At 45.2% G+C, this 22,891-nt stretch overlaps 1 protein-coding gene across 1 annotated transcript in view; it reads right to left on the reverse strand.

Moving 5' to 3' along the window:
- Positions 1-22,891, reverse strand: part of ANKS1A (ankyrin repeat and sterile alpha motif domain containing 1A) — a 98,860-nt gene that overhangs the window by 60,777 nt on the left and 15,192 nt on the right. The window contains 10 exon segments of the mRNA XM_009638194.2: positions 3,923-4,040; positions 7,896-7,988; positions 9,826-10,022; positions 10,128-10,223; positions 11,509-11,610; positions 11,903-11,978; positions 12,660-12,956; positions 18,953-19,015; positions 20,939-21,095; positions 21,875-21,955. Of these exon segments, the coding sequence (XP_009636489.2) occupies positions 3,923-4,040; positions 7,896-7,988; positions 9,826-10,022; positions 10,128-10,223; positions 11,509-11,610; positions 11,903-11,978; positions 12,660-12,956; positions 18,953-19,015; positions 20,939-21,095; positions 21,875-21,955 (1,280 nt within the window).

A 22,891-nucleotide genomic window follows, 5' to 3' on the forward strand; every position in this document is an offset into this window, starting at 1 on the left:
GAATTGTTCCATGCCCCTGGATTAAGAGAATGAAGCTGTTATTGCAGCTGCTTTCTGCTCAAGCTCCCCAACCTTAAAACTAGCAAGGGCATGTGCTAGCCTCTAGCTTTCACAGAGAAAAGGTTCCCTGTGCCAGAATTTGTCAAGTGAGGAGGATGCAAACCTATCTCCTGTGGCATAGAAGGCCAGGGAAGAGAGGGAAGCTGGTCTTTAGGGTGCTACTTTAGAGGTGCAAAAATAACCTTCAGGTGCTGTCAAACTAAAACAAAGGCTCATTTACACAGCACGCGCAAACCCAGAAATGCACAGCACGCTCCCGTATTGGTCTCATCAAGCTCAGTCATTTTGGACAATTTATCCCCAAAACCTACCTGAACTTGTGCTCATTTGTACTCCCTCCCCTCTTCCCCTTTTAAGAAAGGGCAATAAACCACTGCCCTAGTTGCTTAGAGAGAGATCACTAACATGTTTAGAAGCTTCTGTGCAGTCACATCATGTCTGCAGAAATGCAGGCTTGGACCCGAGACATCAGAAAAGGGTCTGTCCTCCAGCCATGATAAAACCAAGGGAGGGCATGCAGGCCATGGTTCTACACTATCCTTCATCTCATGACAAACCAAGAGGTTTCTGTCCCTTGTCTGCAATATCCATGTGCCCCCACAGATTCCCTATAGTGATACCCACCCTGCTGCTTCTGCAGCCATACTCTGGCTCTGTGAAAAGATATTTTCTTTAAATCTCTCAGCAGCATGTTTCATCTTTTATCATAGGGTCAGATATCTGGTTTAGAGCACAACCAAGCATCTGGTTGAGCCGGTACAACCATAAAGAATAACTCTAGCAGGAGGAGGGGCAAAAATAGGGTCTTCAAGCTGGGCTTCCTCTGGAAGCAGCACAGCAGAACCTCAACAAGTATCAGTTTTTAATAACCGTCAGAAGGAACCAAGTCAGTCCTACCTGCAGCTGGTTACTGCTGACAGCACTTGTGGATGGCTCTCCTGAGAAGCAAGACAGACATCAAAACTCAGAAGTATTTTCCGCATTCATCCTCCATCAGGTCTCTCTGGACGCAGCAGGAGTTGCACAGTCTCCTCCTGGTTAGTTCGCCACTCTTGGCCTTTCTACGAGTCCCGTTACAAGGTCTGAATGCCCTGACTTCATGCGTGCGATTGCACATAGTTTCCTTACCAAAGGGGATGGGAAAGCATTTGGCTCAAACCACTTCTGATACTCTGCCCAAAGCATTAAGCCAACTTTTCCTAGTGCTCCAGCATGTGACAGCAAACTGCTGTAACATACACAAAAGGCAACCAAAGCCAGGCAGATAATACCACATTCATCTACTCACTGGATACAAGACAACTTGCAGCAAGAGGAACAAAGGCAGCTATCACATATGAAAGGCACCATTAAAACCAGCGTGCCTGAAATTCAGCCTTTCAGCTGCCCTGAAAAGCCCTTCTCAATAGCCCGCAAGAATCAGAGTCCTTCTCTTCTGACCAAAGGCTCCTCCAGAACTCATCAAGTAACATCTAGAAGCCTGGCCTCTTGGATCAAGGGCCAAGAAGCAATGTGAAGCCATGCTTCAGCCTGCTCCTTGGCTTGGGATTGAGCTGCTGTCTTTGATGTTCCAGGACCCTTCTGATCCAGAGGTGGGAAGATTCTCCAACACCCCGATTAGGGCTTCAATCTCTCACTTGGCCCTTGTTTAACTTTTTGCCAAAACGACTCTGTTACTCCCTAAATGCATCTTCTCTGCCCGTATCAGCATATACCTAGCATTTCATACTTAGTGATGTCTGCTTCCACATGCCCTTCTGGCACCTGACCCCAACTACTGTGAAAGCTGGAAACATTTCCTTCTGTCCCCAGCATAATAAAGCAGATTTCAAAGCTGATTCACCCTTCCAGAGCAGTTACAAAACTCATGTGCAGGAAAAAGCAACCTGTGAGAAAAAGCAAGGATGAACAACACAAAATAGTGCTAAAGACAAAAGAAAAAAATAGTCAGTGCCTCATTTCCTACTGGGGCTCAGAGGCCTGAAGTCCCCAAGAGGACAAGACCAGGTGAAGGATGACATGGGGCCCTGCCAAAGCTGAGCTGCTCCTGCAGTACAGGGAGAGCTGCCAGCTGGGGACACTGCCACACGTGCTGTCGCGCCACAGGGATCACTGAAATGTTTTGGAAAACAGCTGGTACCCTTTGGAGAAGGGGGGGCAAACAATCCTGCCCCTTTCTCCGGGTCCACCATGAAGAGCAACGGGAGACAGTCCTGGCAAGCTTAAGAAATGCAAGAGATGAGAAAAACATTGGCTGGGCCCCTTCCGCCTAGGAGCAGCTCTCACCAGGCTGAAGGCTCCACATTAGTCACAGTGCTAATTACATTTAAAAGAGCAGACAAGTCCTGGAAGATGAGAAAACTCAACTGCATCCTTGGATTTCTCCCACTACAACAGTGGAAAGGGCTCTTGGCTTGTTACAAACACAGTGACACTTTCCATAGACTGAAAACCCTGAAGTCACAGCTATTATCATTCCAGCTGTACATTAAGAGTCAGGACTCTGCTCTGGATCCTTAAAGGCTAAAGATGCTTCCTACAACGTCTCCATGAAATGGGGCTGAGACTGCCTGCAGTACCAATGTCTTCAGGTGTTCGGGGGAAGAGATTTGCATCGAGAACAAGCAGGTCCCTTACTTTGAGATTTTATTTTAATCTGACACATAACTACAACATGCCTTCACTCATATTAATCAAGCCTAGACACGGTAGCCAGAGAAAGGAGCAAAGCAGTCAGGAATAGCTTGCACTTGAATAACCAGCAATAGCTGCACGCTGAAAAGATAGCCTGAAAGCTTCTGGTTCAATGGCTGTTGCCCAAGGACTATTCCTGGCCAAGACTGCAAAGCACCAACCTGAAAAGCATCCTAACTTTGCCTCCGGCAGCAAGTGGCTTTGGCAAATGCTGGTGGGAAAACAATGACCTCTTGTGCCACGCTATACAAGCGAGGAGTGCGGCAGGACTCAAGCTAGCACGCTGCAAGAAGGGAAGGGAAAAAAAAAAAATGCAGTCTTACAGGGCAGTCAATGAGGCATCACATCGAGTCCTCATTATCCTCTGTTCATCCTCAAAGTGAGATGGTTTCCAGGTTTAGAATCCAACCTAAATCCTTCCAAATTCCTGCTCAGGATTTTTGAATAAAGCAAGAGATGTTTTTCCTCTAAACAAATCGTTTGTTGTTGTTGTTGAAGGAAAGCCAAAAAGCCCAGCAATAGCCAAACACAAGAGACAAGGTGTTCCCAGATCCTTTGCAAAGCACAGAAGTCCCTCGGGGAGAAGAGACTAGTTTGATACTTAACCTGGCTATACAGTGGATTTGCAGTCAGTTCTAGAAAGGGGCTTGCTCTACACATGTTTGTTTTCCTCCTTCGTTAGTTTACATCTCGAATTAGCTTTTAATACACAGCGGGATGTTGATTTTAAGACTAGGATAGCAGAGCCAATCATCTGCTGATAAAATATGCAATGCCAGCAGGTCTTTAAATTCAGCTGGATGGAGAATACGGCTCATTTAAATGCTTGCATCGGTTCATCTCACTTGTAACAACATGGCACAGCCTTCCGCCCCTCCGCATTTACTTGACTGTGCACAAGATTTGCTTATTTTCTAAGTTAACAAAGTAGGTCCTCGCAATCTCTTCGTTGTCAAAACAGCAGAGTTGCCCTTCCTCTGTGTACATGTTGTACAGGAACATTTAGATATCTCCTTTATAAAAGTGAAAATCACCAGGAAACAAAACAATTGCAATCCAGACCCCAGCCGCCCCACCCAGCAAAGAGTTTAATTGTTCCAATTACTCTCTGCCCTCTATATTTTCCTGAAATGCATCTAAGCAAACAGCTTTTGGGATGGTCACTTACCTTTTGTTTTCCTATCCACCGCAACTGGCTTTTTAGTTTCTGCTGTAAGCAATAGCTCGTAAGGGTGTTCCTCTTCCTCAGCTCCACTTCCCCTGCTCTTTCCTCGTGCGACAGAGGCCTAATGAAAAACAGCATAATGTAGTGCTCCACAAAGCAATGCTATTTATCCCAGCAATAAAGCACAAGGCCTCTTTATGCCATGGTTTAAGCAAGGAATTGGCAGAGGCAACACCTTCTCTGTGGAGTGTGATCCAAAACGTAATACTCCACTCCGCCCGGCCCCCCAAAAAATCCCACCCAACCCCCCGTTATTTTCGAGTATTTCAGGTTGCTGACAGCTTCCTAGCACTGACCAACTGATTCACTGTGCAAGGTCTGCAGGCAGCCTGGAGGGGGGAAAAGAGCTGAGAGCATTATTCCTGTTCATTCCAACTCAGACTTACTGTTGCTATTGGAATTTGCATCGTCGTTCATTATTTAGTTGCTGGCCCTATTAGGATGTGGCTGGGAAAAAAAAAAAAAAAAAAAAGCCCAAATCCATGCTACCTTCTCAGAAGTCTCGGATCTAGCATTTCTAGCTTCAGGATGCACAGTGTATTTAGGACTAAAGAGCCCTTGGGCAACACTGTATAAACTCAGTGTAACCTCAGGATGTGCAGCAACGATTGTGCTCATTGAAATCCCCCAAAGCCTCTGATTAGAGCCTGTTTGTAATATTGGCAGACCCTCCAGCAAGCCGCTCTGGAAAGCCACCATCCACATGCAGGGCTGCGGTCTTGATGTAGAATCCAAACGAGTCTTGCTGCAGACTCAGACAAGTTGGTCTACCTCAATGCCCAGGATCACAGGCATTTGGCATCCTTAGGGAGCCATGTGGGCCATCCCAGTGCTAACAGGGCTAAACTGGGCTTCCAGGCACCATGCCTGCATGGTCAGCTGCCTTTCAGCACCATCTCCTGGCCAGACCCTGGCAGGTTGATGCATCCCTGTCCCAGGAACCACTTGTGCCTACAGCCAACCGTGATGGGGTCAAACCCAAGCCAGAAAGCAAGCGATCCCTACCTGCTGCCAAGACAGGGAAGAACAGGTCTGAACAAAACATCAAACATCACCCAAGGAGGGCTCTCCTACTGTCCACAGACTCCTGGAACTGCCACCATCTAGACAGCAAACTGAGCACCACCTCTAATTTCTTCCCCAAAGTGAAAGCATCAGAATTGCTTCAAGGGCAAATAGGTACCTACCCAACTGCAATCTAGCCAGGACCTCTGGAAGCTTAGGGAATCTTGGAAAGACACCCAGGAGTCAGCAGCACAGACAGGAGTCTTGCATCCGTGTACTGTTTCTGCATAAGCCCAGCTGGCTTTTAAATCAACTTTCTCAATGGGAGGAAATGGGCCATGTCGAGCAAAGAAAGTATTCATTCTACCTGCTTCAAGCATGAGCTGTCAGGCAGACCTGCTCCTTTTCAGGTGAAGGAGCTCGTAATGAGCAAATTAAGGAAAAAAAAATTCTGACCAGATGGTGGCACAAAAACATCAGACCATAACAGTAGGTAACAGGCTCTCGCCAGAGATCTTGGAAAAATACTGCACAGCGGCAGCCTGTTGGAACAGTTGTAGCCTGGACCTCAAGCCAGGCATTAGCGTGCCCCTAAGACTCCTGCAGACAACGATTACCGTGCTGTCCTCTTTCAAATGCACCAAACGAATTCGAAGGCAGTAGCTCTCCAGCAGCACACAATTCCCAGCTTTCGCTTTGTAAACTTTTGTGCATGCATTTATAGGCCTGGTTACACTTTATTTTCTCCATCTCTCATCCTTCTGAGCTTTAAACAGAGTTTCAGGTTCAAATTCACTCAAAATGAAGACCACTGCAGAACCGTGCTTGCTCTGTAGGCTCTGCAACCAGGAGTAACAAAATCAAATAAAACTTTCTTCCAATTCATCTATCACTTATTTATACGTTGGTTAGCATGTATAAATATCCATTATTAGCAAAGCCCCAAAAGATGACTATTTTAATAACGCTCTTTAAAGTGTCCTTGATCCACAGCACTGGACTTTGAAAAATTTTTTTAAGGGTAACTCATCTCCTTTCTCTCTCCTCCCCCACCAGAACTGCAGACTAAACTGCTGGAACAATCACGGCGCCTTCTCTTTTGTCTGCACTTCCCTTTCGGAGATGAGTAGTAAACAAATGGAATTGAAGTTTAATTTGACAACGCAGCCTCTTATTCAGCTACAAACCCAGAAGGTTTCTGCAGATAGTGAAAGGCAGCATGCGAGCACCTCCAAACAACCAGCTCTTCTGCCTGTTTGTGCTAATGTTTTTCCATGACGAAAGTTAAAATTTTCTTGTTTATGCACATCTGCTTTGACTGATAGCCTCATCTTGGCAACGGAATAAAGACTACTTTTGAAACTAGAGTTTGGCCCAACCCCAGAATATTCCATGACTAACTGTCCTGGCTCTAATGCGAGAGCAGGTCTGGAGGATGGCAGATCAGGATGCTGTTCTGAGACGTTTACAGCATTCCCTAAGCGTATTCCTGTTCACACCTGCCCAACCCAGAGAGAACATGTACTGAGATAATAAACAGTGGGCAAGAGTCAGAAAAGCTGAGCACCCCAGAAGTAGCAAGCAAAGAAGAAGAATTAGACCCCAAACTGCCTTACTGGTACATCTAGAAGGTCATTTCCAGGCAGCGACGCACACTGCCTGTAAGTTATGGCAATGAAGTTGACTGAGAATCAAGATCTCCCCAGCGAGTCACTTGTGTACAAGTCAATTTGCCAGCCAGACTTCCTTTAATGGATCATGTTTCCAAAGCTGTTAATGGCAGGACAACACAGCAGGTGTTTTATAATTAAATATGGCAAGATAACTCAGCAGGAGCAGTCAATGCACGTTTCCCTCCCTTGTGTTTATCATCATAAACAAGTTCTGCTTTCCAATTATGCCGTGACCTGCTACCCAGCTCTCCTCTGCCCAGAGCCAGCCATGGGACTGGTTATCACACACTGCAAAACCATTTTAACAGCAGTGGAGAGATCAGTTCACAATTTCACATTTCAATTTTACTGTTTATGCACTGTTTGGAGCTTTACTCTCTCTATAAAAAGTCAGTTCTATCAAAGCAAATAATGTTTACTCATGTCTCGTGTAGATTTGACATCCTTCAGAAAACAGCTCACATTTATGCCTTGTAGGAACTTCAGCAGATCAACAAATTCAAAGCAAAGCATCTGGTGAACTGGAGTCTGTTCCAAGAGCTAGAGGCAGCACACACTCCACTTGTTTTACATGCAACCTCCTGCATTTGGAAAAGCAAGGAAATCCACAAGATTTGCTTTGGCTTTGAAGATCTTCCTGGGTGTCGGCAGAAGTTGCCAAGTCACATTTGTGGTTTCACACCCGGGAAGCCCAGGAGCAACAACGCAGAACAGGAAAGCTTTAGTGTCATCAAAAAGCAGCTCACACTCATTGACCTCTGTGGAAAACAGCTTTAACATATGCTGGGCCAGATTCTCAGCTGAATTCAAGCCCCTGATCCCTGTTCACGTCAGTGGGACCCACAAGCCCACGCATCCCCTCCACAGCTGGAAGCAAAGAGGAAGCAGGAAGCGACGGCCCTCTGGGTTTCAGTCTCAAGTGAAGATCCATTTGGTAGGGTCATTACAAGTGGGCAACAGTCCACATCGCAACATGGCTCAGAAAAATCTCTTCCTAAGGGAATTCCCAGCCAAGAATAGGAAAGTGAGGCTGAAGGTCAGCACAGAGGTGCCCTGGAAGAACCGCACAAAGGAAGTTCCCATGGCAAGCGACAATGGCAATGCTGGAGTGAAAGAAAACTTCACATTCACAATCCAACTTCCAAGAGAGGTAACATCATAGTTGGCTCCTCCCAAATTACTAAAACTGTTCTTTAAATCACGTTTGTATAAAACAGCCCAGATCAAGTCCCACATACCTCACAGGAAGCACCACGGCCTATCTTCTTCTCCACAGGCTGATCCTCCTCTTCATCAGGTGGAGGCTTGGCAGGGGGGGGTGGACGTTCTCTCTGCGGTTTAGAAGACCACTGTCAACTGTGTTGTGTTAAAGCACTGCCCCTTCTGCTTCCACCAACACTACATCCATGCTGCTGTGAATGCAGCATCGTAAGGACCTCCTCAAATTAGGCCGGATGGAGTTGAAGTTCAGTCCTAACAGCACAGAGCTTGGCAAGGGTTGCTGCCTTTCTTCCTCCTCCTCTCCAGCAGGATATCCCTTTCTGCAGATTCACCGTACTGCAGTCCCGTGGATGGACTGCTACTGATAACACAGACCACCCACTTCTGCTCCGCAGTGGTAACACAGCACAAGGCCAGCTCAGACCCACGTGAGCATCAGCCATGCTTTCAGGAGAATAAAATTTCCTGGGTAGAAGGTGCTGTGTACACAGGTTTATTGCTTCATTAATTAAGCCAGTTCATTCAGACCCAGACTGGTAATCTCAATGGCATAGCATTTCACAGTGAAGGTCAGTAATGAACTCATGCAAATGGGTAGAAAGGGAAGACTCATCACTTGTCTTAATGAAACAGTAACGGGAATAAGTGATTCCAGAGACACTTTTTATAGTGGAAAACCCTAGAGATCAAGACACAATGCTGCACTGCATTTCTCAAATGTCCCAAGATTGCCCGTGGGCAGTTAGAGCAGCGCTGCCTTGTCTCCATGCAGAGCTAAACACATCTCTGGGTCATCTCCTGCCCTGCAACAGCTCCATCTAATGGCAAAGGGAAAGATGGCAGAGGTGAACCACTCCCAAAAAAAACTCAAGCAAGGTTTGGGACAAACTCCCGCAAGCTCCTGGACCACATCCCTCTCTCTTCTCCCTTTTCACTGCAGTTCAGCCTCTCATCTTTTCTTATTTGTGACAGAGCTGGGCTTCTTTCCCATCAGACATTATCAACACAGGGCAGTACATACAAGCCACCACAACTTACTAACAGGATAGTGCGTCTTGTACTGCATACCCTAAAGAGAGATCTGGCTGAAACGTCAGTCTTCTAAAGCTTTTTGCCTCATTTCTACTATATCTGCTATAGTACAGGAAAAAGGATGCACCTCTTTGCAGAGAGAGAGGAAGCACGGTTACAGTACCACCAGCAGTTTAATTGTTCATTGCTGCTTTGCCTTTTGTCCAAAAATACATTCATGGAGCGGGCTTTGTAAAACCAACCAGAAAACAAACCCTGAAGCTGACACAGCATGCTGCAAGGCCAGCATCCCATCTGCCCCATAGCAGTGTTGCCACCAATTACTAAGGGGGTAGCAGATGCAACTAACAGAAGGTGAGGAAGACTTCTTTGGAGACAGTTCCAGGAGCTCTGCATTGCCTTGTAAAGCCTTGAGTACCCTCTACAGATTTCTGCAAGTAATACACAAAGAAAAAAAATGTTTCTGCTGCCAACTAGTTTCCAACAGGATATTCATAAAGATAATTTCTTGAGAGCATTCTCTTGGGCAAGGCAGAAAGCAAGAGAGATGAGGAAAAATGCTCCACACAAAAGTTACTGAAAGTTTCTTCTAGACAAGTTAGCCCTTCAGCTAAGTGCAACGTCCTGACAAACCAGAATTCACAGGTGCCAGTATTCAACTGCCAGAACACAGGAGGATGCAACACTAGGTAAAACCAGGCAGGTAAAAGCAGGTACTTGTGGGCAATGCACCGGAGGTTATGTGAACAGGCCAGTGAAAAAGGAGAGGTACCTGCCTGCTCTAATCAATGTCAGGGATGGGTGTAAAGATTTCCTCAAGCTGGGGGATTGGCAGCCTGCTGCAAAACCATGAAAACAGAGGTAAGTTACCTATCTTTTTAAGGCAAGCAGAGATGAACACACATAGCTACATACAGGCCTGACTCCCGCTGCTTTGAGACCAGTAGATTCCGCTTCCTTATTCACAGACTCTCGATCTGAAGATCTCCCACTGGCAAGGCTGTCCAGGGAGTGGCAGGATGTTGCATTGTATAAAGCTTCATAGGGGCTCTCCTTTTCTGGGTTCACATCAAAATCTATGATCAGTTCTGTAACTGCTTTCTCCACATCACCTGCAAGAGGAAGAGAGAGATGAGAGCATCACTCAGGAGCTTCTGCCCTTGGAACACTTGCAGAAAGAAGAGTGCTAGTGACTGCCGTGTTGCACGGACGCATACCCTGAGATATCTGGCACACGGGATCAGTGGCTGGAACAAGCGGCGCTTGAACACTCTTCTCTGCAGCTTTGGCACTTTTCTTCCCAATTGTGTAATCTGTAATGAGATGGGAGCAACAGGGTCAGTTCATGTCAATCTAGTTTTACGTCCACTTCAGCATATGGTACTTCCTCCCTTGTGGATGGAAGGCCAACTGTCAGCTTATTAATTCTCAAAAAAATAACTGAAGTGCATTATTAAAACTTGCAGCTCAGATCCCAAAATAGAAGCAGGCGGCCTCTTTAATCCCACGCACAAGGTTAAGGATGGTTCTTTGAACTTTTACAGAGTCTTTAATGAGAAATCTGCAAAGCTCCTGTATGGACACAATGCCATGGAGCAGATTACTTCATGTTGTAGACACAAGCTGCATCACTAAACAGAGATGCAGTCTGGTCTGCTGGGGTCATAAATCAGCAGCGAAACCAATTCTAGCTGTGGTCCCCAAACCACAGGCAGAGCCAGAAACATTAAGCTTACGTGAATCAAGTCAGACAGCAACATCTCATGCAGCTAGCTCACTTACAGGAGCAAACTAACAGCATTTACCTGCAAGAACTTTAGTTTTAAAGCTCATCTTCGTCTTCAATTCAGACTAGAGGTAATACCTACCAGCCTCACAGGCAAAGCTTAATTAAAAGTCTGCAAAGTGCTTTGAACCTGTAAAGCTCTCAAATGCTAAGCATGAATAATGCACACCAGTTGCTTCTGCTTCTGATCTTTCTTCCCCACAGCTGAGAGGAAATTGAGACAGCATAATTACAAGGTATGAATTTAGCTAAGATGCCACATTTCACTCCCTAACTTGGACAGACACAATGGGCCAAGCTCCTTTATAAACCACAAGTAATCAAGGCCTTTTCTGTAAGTCTCATCTGCAGGATCCATGCCCAAGCTTCGCGATGAAGTGAGCAGTAGGATGTAAGATCTGTGGACGACCATTTGCTTACACAGACACATAAAGGATAGTTAATCCGAAACCATTTCTAAAGCTATTACTCTGCATTCTGCAAGCAGATTTAGACTATCCTTAATTTTAATTAACTTCTAAAGTGAGTTAAACAAAGCTCAATTAAGCCCATTTAAACTGTAAAAGTCATGCCACACTCCTTCAGCAAAGGAGCTAATCCCCCTAAATCCCCGCGCCCCCCCCCGCAAACATTTGCTCTGAAGACAGTTTACCCGAGCATTTCAGCATCATCCAACACCTGTGAGACTCTCATCAAGGCTGCTCTGCTTTCAGCACTTTCCAGGACTAAAGAACAAAATCCTGTACTTGCACTGGCACAATCATCACCCCAAACTTTTCCCTCCTGCCCACACACAGAGCTACACCACTCACCTTCAATGAGAGCCGCTATGTGTTGGCTTTTCTGAGAAGGCAGTTCCCTCACAATATCCAGAGCTGTCAGGCCTCTGTTGTCCTTTATGTTGACATCAATACCTATGGCAATAGGTGTAGAGAAGGCAAAAGCAAGAATATTTTCAAACTACTTGCAAATTCATGCCTTTAATCAAGTTAGAGCTTACACTTGTGATCATGGCTGGGTGTGGGAGGAAGGAGATAAAAAAAGTGCTCTAGAGAAGCAGTTTTAAAGCCAAACACCAAGACAGAACCTCTCCTATAATCCTCTCTGAGGAACAACACTGATAGCTGCCACTGTGCAAGGGTTTCCTTAAGTGCTAGGTTGAAGGGATCACCATGTTACTGCTTCAAAAGGGGAACATTCTCTCACCTGCAGCCAGCAATATTTGTACCACATCTGTCTTGCCAAACAAAGCAGCTTCGTGCAAAGCACTGCCTTTTTCAGTCTGCAAATTAAATGGAAAATAGCATGAAGCTAGACAGTGGGGAATGGCGATGGAGACATGTTTTAGAAGGTTACAGAAGCATTAAATATACGGCATCATATACAAAGTGTGGGCAACAATATCTACAACTGAGGACAAACTATCAATATTACTACAATGCTGAGAATTTGGAATGGAAAATGGGATGGTGTCTTCAGAGAGACATGCGGGACAAGGTTAGAGACCAAGAAAGGACTTTCTACAGCTTAGCAAGAGGTCATGCCCTGAAAAAAAGAAGACAAGACCACCACGCACAAGCTACTGCTGTGAAAACAGCATATTCACAAGTGGCTCGATAGGAAGAGAAACAGTTTGCCTCCATTGCTATCAAGAGCTCATGGTTTTGCGGGGCAGAACAGCCTAGGTGAAAAGGCTTTTTTCCTCCCTCCCTCGCTATGCATCTGGGGCTCTGTGCCCAACTAACAAACACGCGTGAAGCATGCACAGCACCAGAATCCCTCTGAGCAGCTTCTCAGCGCAACCAAAAGCTGAACAAACAGCCCAGAGGAAAACAAAGCTATCGCTCATCTTTCATAAATGATCCCTCTGGGAGGAGGGTTAGGTGGAGCTCTCTGTATCTACAGGGGTTCTCCACCCCCTCAGCAATCAGACCAGCCCCTCACACCCCGACACACTAGATACCTGATAGTTGCTATCCATGCCAGCATCCAGGAGGACATGGACTACAGTTTTGTGACCATTCCTAGCTGCCAAGTGCAGGGGAGTGTGCTTCTTAGTGTTGCAGCTTAAAAGATTGGGGTGAGCGTTCAAGAGCATCTTCACAACTTCCAGCCTCCCGTAGAGCGCGGCCAGGTCCAGAGGAGTCTCAAACTTGTTATTGCGCATGGTGGGGTCGGTCAGCTCCTCCAGAAGGACCTTCACCACCTCCGTGTGGCCGTACTGTGCGGCGCAGTGCAGCGCCGTCTCGTTGTCGTTGTTCTGGGGAGGGTCACAAACATCAGCACGTCAGAACGGGGGAGAACAGAGCTGCTCCGTGCCTCACTCAAACCATTGAAGTTTAAATGCAAAAACAAGACAAAAAAAAAAGCAGTCAGGAAGCAGAGAGCCCATTTGAAACAGAGCCTGGAGCAATATTTTCACCGTCTCACTAGCCATTTACCAGGCACAGACATCCCCTCACGAACTCATCAACCAACCCACCCAGTAAAAAGCTTCAAAAACATTCAGAACAATAAGCTTTACTCAGATATGGGAAATCTGCTCTACAGGAAATAGGCGCTATATATGGAAGAGCCTGCTTTCAAAGCACTGAGGTCAAAATCAAGGGACCGTGCTAAAGTTTAAGGGATTGTCAAGCTGTATCTGGATTCCCATTAATTTTGCTAGCACTTGGGGAAAGCAGTCTGTTATTTGTTGGCAGCATCCCACACTTTGGGGCGCCACAAAAATAAAAGGCTGCGATAATATGACGGGCAAACTGCAGCATGAACTCTATCTGCTGTAGCTTAATCGTCATCATTTTAGATTTAAACTTCAATTGTTTCAAATCCTACTTATCCTGATTATAACAGTCATTCCACCTTTGCAATTCTGAAGCTTGCAAGCTGGCCGCTTTAAAGAAAAGGTGCATAAAGTTACATGCAGTTTGCGAATTAGAAAGCAATTGGATCGCTCCACTAACGAGCCCTTGTCTCAGGTCAACTGAGGGAAGAGATGTCCAGGCGACAAGAGAGCACCTCCACAGCGAAAGCCAGATCCAATTAATTCATGCAGCATCTGTCAGGTTAAAAATCAGCAACGCAAAGCACTGAAAGACAAGCAACCCAATACATTTCCCTTGCAGGTGCAAAACAGGAACATTGCCAAATTTAAAGGAGCCTTTTCTCAAATTAAATTCACCTCAAGTTTCTAGTTTTAGTACTGCGTGTTATACACAGAGGGATTTCTGTTTAAGGACTTTAGAAACAAATCCTTAGCTAACAATTTGACCCAAAAAAACTTTATTACAAACTGCGACCCAAAAAAACTTTAAGTGAAAAAAATAATCATGGTTGAATTTGTCATTTTAAGAACAGTTCCCATTAAAAAGAAAAAGGCCCCAAACCAGAGAATGTTGATGGAATTAGAAGTACTACTTTAGAAACTGAATTTAAATCAAATACCTTCCTTTTTGCTTTGAGAGCACATGCACTTTTTTGGATACCAGCTTGTAGGAGCAGTCAATATTTTGCACCATTTCACAGCCATGCTGCAGAACTTGCTCTGTTGTACAAGTACTTTAATCCTATTAAACGTGTTAAGTCATTCTAGGGATTACAGGAGTCATGCATGCAAACTCCCATTTGTTTTTATGCGGTATTTGCATCATTTTTCAGCCACGTGAAAAGCACAAGGGAAGCGAGGAGTTCCGGAGAGGCTCTCTGCAGCTTGTATAAAAGCAAAAACTAAGGAGGCAGCCACAGCCACATGCAGAAGTGAGATATTTCAGAAGGTAAGGAAAGCACGGCATCACTGTTAGCACAGAAGTTCAAAGTAAAACAACAGGCTCTATACTTGGAGTGGCAGAGGCAGCCATGGTGAAGGAAGGCACATACAAGTGGACAGAAGTTACTGTAGAATAAAGAAGTCTGCACATAAAATACACATACGGAGCGAGAAGGGGAGAGAACAGAGAACCACAGAGATTACACCTATCAATCAGCTTAAGCTGCTGGTCTCGAGCCATTTAGAAGGTTGGTGAATCGCATTATTCTTGTTTGACAGGGACGGGAACCCAGGTCTCGGTGAGCCCACGACACAGCCAGACTGAGACCCTCAGCCTGCCCCATAGCTTGAGGGGAAGGATGCTGCCAATTTTTACAGAAAGTGTAGATAACCCAGGCCCTCCGGAGCAGCAGGTATCTGCCAAAGAGCCATGGGGGGTACGCACTGCTCATGCCACGCTAGCCTTGGCTACAGGGAATTTCCAGTGCTAGGACTGTCCCCCCCCCGGCACAGAGACCACATCCCTCAAGGGTGCTTTAAAGCACAGAGCAACTCCAAACACCTGCCTGGCGGCTCAGAAATGAGAACATAACATCCTTTAATAACATAATTGTTGAAGACTTCCCCTGTCTTCACTGCAATTTAGTCTAATTTTCCTTAATAAGCAGGTCAAGGGCTCTGACACTCAGGATGAAATCCCCAGACTTTCCTCCTGCAACAGAGATCACCAGGTGGTAAACTCCCCTGAATCGTTACCGCAAGTCTTTCCCCATCTCAGGCTGTGTACTGGAAAATCCCTCTATTGCATAAATCTTTATTGCCTCCATTTTAGGAGAGCTTTGAGCAGCCAAAAACGCTAGAGCTGTTCCGGGCAAGGGAGTTTGCCTCCCTTCCCTGCATCGCCTCTCCAAGCACAAACCAGAGCTGAGCCTGAACAAGGAGTATGAGAGCTCAGACATACATATTTATTGAAGAGGGAAAAAGAAAATTCCGTTCCAGCAGCCAGAAGGCATATGGGTTCAAATTTCAAAACTTCTTAGAAACATAGAGCACTCAACAGGGCCCAGGGGCTGCATTCTTGCAAGAATCCTAGCACCCCCCCAGTTCACAGTCAGGAGTGAGAAGCTGGGCTCGCACGATGCCCGCCTACAGCCCACAAATGGGGAACACAGGCAGAAATGCCTCTGCTTTCATAGGGGTTCCATCAAATTTTTCAAGCCCTGGTAACTAGATACCACATACCATAGCCCTTATGCTCCTCATCACACAATAAAATGGAGCATCTACAGCTCCTTAAAGCATATCTGTCTGCGCTCCTGATCTTAACACACCATAGGAGGGATTTGATTGAAGAAAGGGAGACTTGGTTTAAATAATTGAAAGTTTTCTAACTTTCTAACCTGCAAAGATTTGAACGATCAAATAAGCTGCCAAGGGAGACTATAGAGCTGTTCTCCTCCGAGGTTTTTGAGAAGCTGCTAGACAAACACTGGTGAGGGATGGTTTAGGTAGACCCGATCCTGCCTCAGGGCTGGGGAAAGAGGCTACGTGACCCTTCGGTCCCATACAACTTATTTTAAGATTCCTTTTTTGTAGGATTTTTATCAGTGTGTGCATGTCTAACAGACTCGCCCTATTAAAAACCTGCTATTTTGTTCCTCCAGTGACACAACTGATCCTAAAGCACCGGACAGGGGTGTCCCGCTGGCATCCACTCATAAAGTTTCAGTTAAAGGCAGGCCAAAGTGAAAGAAAAAAAAACCTGTTAAGCAAAATCCAAACTTCACCAGGAGGTGACAACCAAGGCCCATCACAACCTCGGGCACAAAGCAGGCCAGGAGGGTTGGCTGGAGCTGCCTGGTCAGTTGTACCAACTCCTTCCCTCCTTCTGCAGCACAGAATTTCCATCAGTGCCCCACAGGGCACGGCCAGGAGCAGAGTAAGGATGAACAGGCCTCCTCCCTTCCTACAGGTGCCCAACAATGCCAAACGCATTCCAGAGAAAAAATGATCCCCATATGTCCAACAAGCTTTCGGGAGCTTGGCGGGTGGGTTCGCTGCCCGGTTTCATTTCCAGACTCCAGATGGTAGGCTTCCACTTTTCTCAGCAGCCCATTTAGATTTATAGCACTTTAAACCCAATCTGCATGATTCATTTGCTTCCAATTAAAAAAGACAAAGGTAGTTTGTGCAGTGCACAAACCTGAGCTATGTGACAGCTTTTTCTACTTTGGCTCGGCTCAACTGGTTGGTTCCTTCATACAAATTAAATAACCAAATTCAAGAGAGCAGGAGTTACTGAAGCGGAGTTGCTGCTCCATCTCTTAACTTTGCTTCTATCATTTGCTTTTCAGAAGTCCTTCAGGCCGGTAACAGACATATTGCAGGGACCTGCTATTGAACAGACGATGTTGAAAAAGAAGGGGCATAAAAAGAAGCTGTTAACTATTTCGTTAATGCCTAGGAGCAAGAAGCTTCTGGCTTTCTTACGTCTTCCTCAACAGGATATTAAATTGTAGTCCAGCTTTACAAAAATGCTTTCCCCCTCTTCTAAATATCCCAAAACGTTTGGAAAGATGAAACATCTCGCTTCAAACGTTTCCGTGTCGCATCCCATCCTGCATGGGAGCTGAGAAAGCTGGAAGCACCAACCAAGCAAGGACTCTTACACTTTGCACCTGGACTTTTTGTGGTTCTCCCACCAGCAGCCAGGCTGCTGAGAAAACAGCCAGGTTTGTGTGACAGGTATGATTGCACATGCTCTTCATCAAACCTGGTCAGAAACCAGTGGAAAGCTGGTCAGAACTTGTGATGAACCTAACAGATTGTGTATAAATCATCTCTCTCTCCTTAAAACCAGGGCAAAGATTTCAAAGAGCCCTAGCACAGGCTGCCTGGGGGTGAGTGGAGTCTCCTTCTCTGGAGATATTCAACCCCCGCCTGGACGCTGTCCTGTGCCCCCTGCTCTGGGTGAGCCTGCTTGAGCAGGGGGGGGGACTGGGTGAGCTCCTGAGGTCCCTTCCAACCCCTGCCATTCTGGGATTCTGTGGAAGACACTAGCCTTGCTCCTGAGAGCTCTACAGCCATCTTGAAAACCGAACTGAGAGTTTAAAATAATGCACTTGTCAAAAATATAAAATCAAATTAGAATACTTCATAAACGAAAGTCCACAAGAAAGCGAGCTCACTGTGTATTTCGTCTCTCTATCCCTCCTTCAGTCAACATTTTAATGCTGGAGTGTGTAAGATTTTACTCTGTTACTGACAATATTTTAGAAAGCTCCTTTCAGGCAACTGAACTGCTTGACTATGATGTTTCCACAGAAGAAATGCGTTGTTGTAAAATTCCCATCTGGATTTTTGTAAAAGTCACCGATACGGGTGAGCTTCATGTAAATACATTCGTGCTTAAAGAGGTATGCACTAGGGTATTTCCTGAAAGAAAAGTCTGCAAAACCAAACGTAATTCCCAGCGGTTAGCAAGCTCAGGGACTTTGAACGTGTGTTTTTAAGGTACTGCAGATCAAGCAGAGTGGAAGTTTTAACTAAACTTTGAGAGACAGAAATCTGCCATGGATGGCTGGATCCAAAATAATTGGCTGGAAGCAACTGTTGCATGGTAGCTGAGAGCAGAAGTATCTCATGATAAATCAGCAGACTATTATGCCATCGCTGGCCTGAAGCTTCGCTATAAATAAAAATGAAAAATGGTGTCTGAGAAAACACCACCAAGAACTTTCTTATCTGCTTCCTCAATTGCTCAGCCTCAGTGCATCGTAAGCACTGATGTCATGCCTTTTTGTAGCTCAAGAACAACTAAAAGCAAGAGAGGAGCAAAATAGGCAAGAAAACAGGAACAGAAGACTAAGGCTGAAGGGTCAGACGACACAACAGACTGAACATCAAAAAAAAGAGAGACTGATGCAATAAGCAGGACATGAAGGACTTGGGAAGGGAGGCATGAACATTACTGCCTTCCCTTCTCCCCACCACCACCGAAAGAATTAGCTGTCCATTCAAACGACAAATACAGCATTATGCTTTTTGTAGGAGAAAAGGCATGAAAATTCACTCCAAACAGCCCACAGAGAAAATGCATCCATGTTTAAGCAGGAAAAAAAAATTTCCTTCTCTTTGCATTTATCAGCAACATTAGCACATGAAACAAAACCTAAAGCATTTTAATTGAAATAACATTACCTTTTGGAAGTCATCCAGCCAAATCAAGCAAACTGACCGTCACCGTGAGTCCTACAAGGCTAAGCAATGAAGGAGCCCCCAGGAAAGTAAGGAAAAGCTTCCCTTAAATTATGTTTCTACAACCGCTTTGGAGAAAGAAACCCACAGTAAATAAATGGTCGCATTTTACTTTTCCCCAAGCGGCTGCAAACTGGACAGGTATTATTGCAACTGGATGACATTGCACCTGGAAGCACGCGAGTGCAGCTTGGAGTAATGATGCAGTGAAATGCTGACAGCAAAGTACACACCTTGGCATTGATATATGGGTCAAAGGGGCCGTACTTTTTGAGTTCTTTGATCTCAAGAGCATTCTACAAAAAGGAAGAGGAAAAAAGAAAAAAAAAATGTGATAATGAAATGGGTGAGATACAGCAACAAAGCAATGGGTGACTCCCAAGGGGTGGAAATGACAGAACACAGCATCTTGTTCCAGTCAAAGCTATTACCAGCAGAAGCCATTCCAGCTGCCGATTCCTGTAACCTGAACCACTGTGCATTTCATTTACAAGACTCCAAACACAAGCAGCACTGGCTGTTCGGCTGTCTTTTCTCATTTAAAAAGGTTCCTACTAAACAGGCATTAACGAAACATTACCTGGAAGGATTACACTGAGCTCTTAGTCTTTTGCTGTACCTGTCCTACTCAGAGCAGAACAGTTTACACTCAGGGCCCTCAGTCAATTCTTATCAGATTGATTGTAAACAGCCAACTACACTCCTCAAATCTATTTAAACAGACTGAATGCCTGCAGCTGTGCCTGAAGACATTATTAACCACAGCCCCAAACTGGAGAACTATGAAAAGACATTAAAACACACACTCTTCCTTGTTTCTGCTCAATTGAAGAGTGGTAGTGAATAGCGTTACCACCATGTTTTTATTCCGTGATGCTTTAGAAGCAATCATTTAGCCTTGGAGCAGCCTGATGCATCGAGTTAGCCATCTTATACTGAGGAACAGAAAACTTAAGCATGGCACTTTGGTCCCCACAAAGTGTGGCTGGAAGCAGGATTAGGACTCCTAAACCCAACTCTGAAGGGAGTTTGCTCCTCAGCTTCTGAAAAGTGTACACCGCAGATCAAAATTAAACAGCAGAAACTCGTCGTTCCCAGCTGCTCCTCTTGACTTTGACAGATTTTGCTGAACTTGAGCCAGGAGTATCTCACCTACTTGTGAATTAGCTTCTGAATGAATATACATTTTTAGCCTTGTACTTCTAAGGCAGATAAACTTATTTTGGTTTATTTTGCTCCTCCTGGATGAAAACATGAGTGGTTTATGAGTTGATTCACAGGGACATTGGATATTCCTGCCTTAGGGACAAGACAACCAAGGGTTATTGGAGCTTTAACCATCGGATTTGGATCTGTTACTGCATGCCTGCCCAAGCTCCCTCAGCCATAAGTGGTTCAGTAACACTGCTCAGCTGGCCTCACTTAGTAAACCAGTTCCCTTATCCAAAATTCAAACAAAAGAAATATTTGGGTCTTCCAGCAGTAGCATTTCAGAAGTTCCCTGGAATTGTAAGGTACCTGCTGACTTCCACGGGAAAGTTACATGGGAGCCAGCCCTCCAAAGTGGCCGCAGCAGCCGCTGTACAGAATAGCTGTCTCATACAAATCAATCCCTCTGCATCTTAGACCAAAAACTATCAGCTTGACAAAAGGAAGAAATCCACCAGACTTTTTTTTCTTGCCTGATTGAGAAAATAATTCTTTAAGATTAAGCTGGTGATTTATCTGGGGGCAAGTAGGGTTAAAATTATTTTACAACTTACAAATTAGTTAACTGGAGCAAGTGCTAGAGACAAGCCAGGAGAATAGCTAAGAGAGCGTGGCCAAACAAAGACTAAACAAAGCTGCTTTGATTAGTTCCCAAAGAAGGGGCCAATGCATCCTTTGACAGAACTAGAAACCTTCTCAGCTATCCAGCAACTGAAAGGAAAAACTATGGGTTAGTTTTAGAAGCCCAGTATGAAAGCAGGAGACCACTTGCTATGTGTTGAGTGGTTCTCATATTTATATATCTCTCTATAAACATATATACCTTACTCATTCAACCGCTAACTCAGAACTGGAGGTATTTGCTTTCGGCAGTGCCCTTCTTATCCCATTAGCAAGTAGGACTTTATAACAATTGCTACTAGTTTGGGAAGGGTCAGGAGTCAGCTGAAGTAGTCTCTCTCCATCTGAGGGAAGCGATTCAACGATATATTAGAGAAAAATACGCAGACCTGCTCATTCACTTTAGTATGCGAAGGTCCCTGGTGGATGAGGAGCTTCACTATGTCTGCATCTCCTTTCCAAGCTGCCAGGTGAAGCGGGTAACAGCCTTTACAGTCTGCTACATTGGTTAGCGCGTCGTTCCTCAGCAGAACTTCCACCACATCCCTGCAAGAGAAGGAAACTTGAGGCCATCAGATACTCAGTCCTTGTTTCACGGCTTACATTCTGCAGTAAGTAGAGTATTTTACAAAAAGTTCATCTGAACAGGAGTATTTCAGAGATCCTCTTGAAATGTGATCTTAAAGCATTCCTTGCTGCCCAAGGAAAAAAAAATTGAGAGACTGCAGAGATGAGCTCAGGAAAGATCTGCATTACCTTCATACTAATGGAGCTGAATAGGGACTGAAGGCATCCACAGGCCACTCTGGTGAAAAGTGAATTGCACCAGCACGACAAAGATGAATAAGGATTTTAACTCTACTCAATTTCTCAGTATCTTCAGTAACAATGAACAACACAAAATTTACCACGCTGAAGACTGGAGTTACTTAAAAATGTAATATGCACGAAAGCAAATTTTAAGTGGTGCAGGCACAGCAACACATTGGACACCAGACAGACTGCAGAGGACTGTTACTGGAGAAGCCACCTTCAGGACATTGTTGTATCTTATCCAAATTGTTTATAAATAAAAGGGTGGTTGAAAACCTCAGTGCTTCGCCAAATTTTTAAAGAGATGCATGATCATACTGTGCAGCAGCCAATGCCTCTACAGCTTCACTGCACTGATGTTCTTCACTTCTTGTCCTGAAGATGGTGTAGTGCTGCACCATCGGCACATTTTCAGTGGAAACAGCATTAGACTGGTGAACGAATTACACAGAAACGTAGCTTGTAAAGCACATAGTACCCCCTATGATCAAAGACATTGTAAGATGACTCACTTATGACCATTCAAAGCAGCATGGTGCAGTGGAGTGTATCCAGTACTGTCAACGCAGTTCACATTTGGCCCTCTCCAGATGCTGCAAGACAGAAACGTACAGGGAACACTTAGGCATACACCAAACAGACGGACAGCTGGCAAGGACAAGTTTCAGCAGAGTTCTCACACCAAGTTGGTTATCTGGAAGCAAACCAGTGGCTGGACAGCTGTGGTTAAGAGCAGTAATACGGAAAACAGACCGCAGATCACTGTGTCGAGCAGAGGGGTTAGTGTCACAAAGCACACAGCTGGGACAGGGATCCACTACTTGATGCTTTATCAGACCATCCTGGTTTTAAATCAGAGCTCCCACGTTCTCCCGCTGCTAGACATCTTTCAGCCATACATGTGCTTGCCAAAAAGCATCTTCAGAGGAACATGTGTCTATTAAACTCAACCACAAGAGACAGTAAACCATCAACCCACTGCTAATTCACACCCTTCTGAAAAATTTTGATGGGTCTGGGAAACCCTCTTCCCTCCATGGCAAGAGACACCAGGGGTGTAAGTCAAAGACTGTGGGATACAGAGGCTGCTCTTGGTCACCAGTGGGATTCCACACTGACTTCTTACTGTCCAAAAATCATTTCCATCTGACAGCTGCTGGCAGCCTATATGAAAAAGTAGGTGGTCTCCAAGCACTTCTGAGACTATTGTTAAATCCCCCCTCCTTGTTCAAAAGTCAAACACCAAGGATTTAAGGATTAACCCTGTACAGGATTAATCTTCCCTTTAACCCATGCAAGGTGTCCTATTTAAAACAGTGGAGAAACAAACGTGTAAGAGGCTGGCACTGCTCTTGAGCTTGCTGGTACCGGAGTTTGGTCTCTGCTGGCACCCCTCACCAGTGCTACCACCCTTTCCCAGAAGGGGCACGTGAACCCAAATCAATACGTTCTTATAAGCAAATTGAAACCCTTCACCTTTCCTGAAGACAGCCCTCTCCATTACAACCCATCATTCCTTGTACGCTGGC

Source organism: Egretta garzetta, unplaced genomic scaffold (genome assembly GCF_000687185.1).
Source record: "Egretta garzetta isolate BGI_Z169 unplaced genomic scaffold, ASM68718v1 scaffold105, whole genome shotgun sequence".
Taxonomy (NCBI): Eukaryota; Metazoa; Chordata; class Aves; order Pelecaniformes; family Ardeidae; genus Egretta; species Egretta garzetta.